This window comes from Solanum verrucosum, unplaced genomic scaffold, assembly GCF_900185275.1.
Source record: "Solanum verrucosum unplaced genomic scaffold, falcon-dt-bn FXZP01000196.1, whole genome shotgun sequence".
In the NCBI taxonomy this organism is placed as follows: domain Eukaryota; kingdom Viridiplantae; phylum Streptophyta; class Magnoliopsida; order Solanales; family Solanaceae; genus Solanum; species Solanum verrucosum.
Genome location: NW_026020420.1, coordinates 2,063,217 through 2,067,254, shown reverse-complemented (window position 1 = coordinate 2,067,254; position 4,038 = coordinate 2,063,217). Strand labels below are relative to the sequence as shown.

Below are 4,038 nucleotides of genomic sequence, written 5' to 3'. Positions count from 1 at the left end.
ATATATATACATATAATAAAATGTCAATTTTTGGTAATCTAACTAATGTTGGTTACATTTAGTTAGGGTGTAGTTGGTATGAAAGAAAAATATTTATGTAAGATAAGTGGTTAATTTTTTTGTGGTTGGTAAGTTTAGACAAATATTATTCAGAAGCAATTATATATAATTTAGATAAATATTATGAGAGAGAGCGGGATGTTGCAGAGTTGGGTTGGGTGGGGGATCGGAAGAAACAATCAATAACGGAGTCAGATGATAGTTGTGGGTATATATATACCCATAAATATTTTTACTTAGTTACAAAGTGTAATTTTTAACCATGTAAAATTAATATCACTTTATGTAATTTATTTTTTCTATTTCTATTAAAAATGTCATTTTTCTGATTCTTAAGGAACATGTTTATCCAAAGAAAATATTTTAAAAAAAATATACATAAGAAAATTAGAAAATATTTATATAAAAATATTTTCCTCCACAACAAACACAGCCTAAAAGGTACAACAACAATACAAGAAAAATTAGCTAAGTGGAAGATAATTTGTTGGAATAGAACAATTACAATTATTTTAAACCTAACACAACAATTTACCATTGATGACTCGATGAATCCTAGACACATCATACACTTAATTATAAGATAAAGTTTAATGCATCGAGTTGTTTTTTCATAAGATCTATATTAATCACTCGATCAACAATCCAATGGAACAGTCCTATCAAAGCTATTCTTTCGAACTCTTGATAATTTGACAAATCCTAAATTCTTTTAGGAAATTCTCACTTACCATATTGTACGGTGATCGATCACTCTGACACGCAAAAAGAGTATAGTGCACCAAATAGATCAACAGGCTAATGGAACAGTTCTATCAATGCTACTCCTCCGAACTCTTGACGATTTATTAACATGACTTCTTTTCTTCACACTCCCAATAATTTCGACATCTTTAGCCATTTTACCATACGATTTCACGAAATTCATTTCCAATTTTGCCCCTACTTGTTCTTTCGCTCCGTTACCTTGCATGATTACCCTAGTCAACCCCGAATATTTCAACGATTCCGCGATACGTAACGGAGTAACACCTTTATTAGTCCTTGAATCAATGTCTGCACCTTTTTTTACTAGTAATTCAGCTACATCAACATGTCCAGATTCAACAGCACAATGTAATGCACTATATCCATCTTCATCTTTTGCATTTATATCAATTCCATTTTCTATTAATGCTTTTACAACTTCTATTCGTCCTTTGAAACTAGCCCGGTGCAACGCGGTCCAACCATGTTGGTCACGTCCGTTGATGCTGGCTCCGTTTTCGAGGAGACGTTGGATGGTTCTTACCTCTCCTTTTCGAGCTGCTACACATAGGCTGTCACCTATCAAGACGAATTCAAGATTTAGAGTCAAGAGGCAAAATTAGTCATATAGGTTTCTTTAGTCCTATAGTGGAGGAGAACATAAGTGAAGTTAAGTTGTAAAATAAGTTTTATATAAAAGTAATTAACTTGTCATGAATCGAACTTATATACATCGATCAGACGGTGTAAATGATTTTTATACTATCAGTATATTTTAACATATTGTAGCAGGTAATTTGTCTTATTTTTCAAGTTACTAATGCATTTGTTTTTACGGAGATTACATGTGGTTATTTTTCAGGTGATTTAATAGTGTATAACTTTTCTACACTAAATTGTATAGAAGTTCTTTTGAAACAAGGGTCTATCACAAACAATTGTCCTACCCCATAAAAAGTAGGGTAAAGTTTGCGTATATCCTATCCTCTACAGACCACACTTATAAAATTATACTAGATATGTTATTGTTTTAGAGTTAACAAATTTACCAATATATGACTAGTGAGATTAGTAACACCGAAAAAATTAAGGCAAGTAACATGTTACAATATGTTAAAATACATAGTAATAGTGTGTCTATATAGAGGATAGTTTGTAGTTAAGGGGTTACGAGTTCATCCAACTCAAAAATTTTGGATCGAACTTTGTATCATACTGTATATATGCTAAAAAGTTCACTAAAGAAGCACACATAATATAGTATAATTTTGAACTCGAACTCATAATATTCAAATACTAAATCCGTACCTAAACGTAGAGCATCGAAAAGCTTGTTATGTCCATGTTCAGCAGCAACATCATAAGCAGTTTTCCCATACTTGTTACGTACATTTTTCTCAGCACCTTTTTGAATTAAAACACGTACCATATGTTCATCACCTAATCCAGCAGCAATATGCAAAGGTGTATCACAATTCCCCTCGTTTCGCGCATCAGCTCTCGCGCCATTAGCCAATAAAACACGAACACAATCTCGTCTACCTTCCTCCACCGCGATATGCAAGGCCGTGTTACCATCTTTCGTTAGTGCATTCACATTAGCTCCATTGAGTAAGAGTAGTTTTAGTACTTCCAAATGGCCATTTCCAGCAGCAAGATGTATTGGGCCTGAAGCAGAGTACTCTGTTCTTTCAGTTTTAGCCTTTTTTGCTAATAAAAGTTCAACAATTAAAGACTCTCCTAATGCTGCTGCTGCTTCTAATGGGCTTGAACATGATCTACTATGGGCCTCAATGTTAGGCCCAAATTCAAGTAACAATTGGACTAAATCAGCCCTACTTTGTGAAATAGCCAAATGCAGTAATGTTTGACCTTCAAAGTCAACTGAGTCAGCAGGTTTGCAATTATAGTCACTTTTTTCTAAAACCTCTCTAATTTCATCCATATAGCCTTTTTTAACAAGATAGCACAAAACAGGTGAACCAATAAACATTACTTTTATAGCACTATCTATGAAAACTTGTTTTTTCTTTGTAGTGAACCAATCAATTGGGACCATATCTAATAAAGTGGGAGAAGTGGCCTTATTGTTAATAGCTGCTCCTGGGGCCACAACACTATGCAAGAGGAATGAGTCATCAGAGTGAGGGAAAGTGTTTGGTAGAGTTGTGTTTGGAGGGAGATGGTAAATTATCTCCAAAGTGATTGTTGTTAGAGGAGAGATAATCCCCGATTGAGGACGGATCGTGTAACGTGTCTTGTTTACTGGCTGCAGACGAAACGCAACTGGCATGGTGTACATGACGTTTCGTAGGGTTAACTCACCTGAACACTTTTGACCTGGTTCAAGTCGTATTGTAACCACGTTAGATGGCTCTAGAGTTAATAGCCTATCCATCTTCGATAATATAACTTTAGACAAGATTAGAAATGATCACGCCCGATAAGAACATAGGTTTCCTTGTTCCTTCATGGAATTTGGAGAAGGGAAAAAAAGGAATTTGATGGATTAGTGAGGAGTGAAGTATAAATATTATAAGAGGAAGAATAATTAAAGTTGCCGGCTATAAATTAATGAGGTTATGCCATTTGTTGGTGTTAAGTACAATGATAGACTTGTTCTTTTTGGTGTCTGACTTTGTAAATTTTAATATTTGGAAATAGTTGTATAGTTGATTTTTATAAGACAAAAAAAGAAAACTCCTAGGGAGGTTTACCCAAATATTCCCTTTTTTTTTAATCAAACAACTATACGTAATATATTCAGTAAAATCTCATAAGTGGAATATTGAAAAAATATGGTGTACGCAGACCTTACTCCTACCTCAGGTAGAAAAACTGTTTCCGCAAAAATTTCACAAAGAAAATGAAGAGGGATCAAAAGATTCTAAATTTTTTTTTTGTAGAAGTCGTTTTCTTTTTGGCATAGACCAAAGCATTTTGTAGCACAATGTAAACAACATTTTTATTAGTTTATTGAATTACTTTATATTTAAATGGCATTGTTTCATGAATAAATATGCTAGTTTTGTACTTTTGGGAGTAGATTTTATAATTTATTTTTTTTCTGTGATTTTATACACGGAAAAGAATTACATAAAGTAGTAAAAATGGAAGAGTTTAAGGTTCAAGCGTATCTTGGATGTTTTTGCTTCGTGCACTACTTTAAAAAAATGAAAATTTTGAATTCTTCGAAAATTAGTTTGTCACAATTATTTTCGATAGATTTTT

General features: G+C 33.2%; 1 protein-coding gene across 1 annotated transcript; it reads right to left on the bottom strand.

Moving 5' to 3' along the window:
• Positions 1 to 850: 850 nt before the first annotated feature.
• LOC125806923 (protein VAPYRIN-like) lies at positions 851 to 3,205 on the bottom strand. Its single transcript, XM_049486676.1, has 2 exons — positions 2,116 to 3,205; positions 851 to 1,386 (listed from the first exon to the last, which is right to left on the bottom strand). The coding sequence occupies exons 1-2, from the start codon at positions 3,203 to 3,205 to the stop codon at positions 851 to 853; spliced, it is 1,626 nt and encodes a 541-aa protein (XP_049342633.1).
• Positions 3,206 to 4,038: the final 833 nt, after the last annotated feature.

Coding starts and splice junctions, on each gene's coding strand:
- LOC125806923 (XM_049486676.1), bottom strand. CDS start 3,205: ATGGATAGGCTATTAACTCTAGAGCCATCTAACGTGGTTACAATACGA. Junction 1,387..2,115: donor TTTCGATGCTCTACGTTTAG/GTACGGATTTAG, acceptor TCGTCTTGATAG/GTGACAGCCTATGTGTAGCA.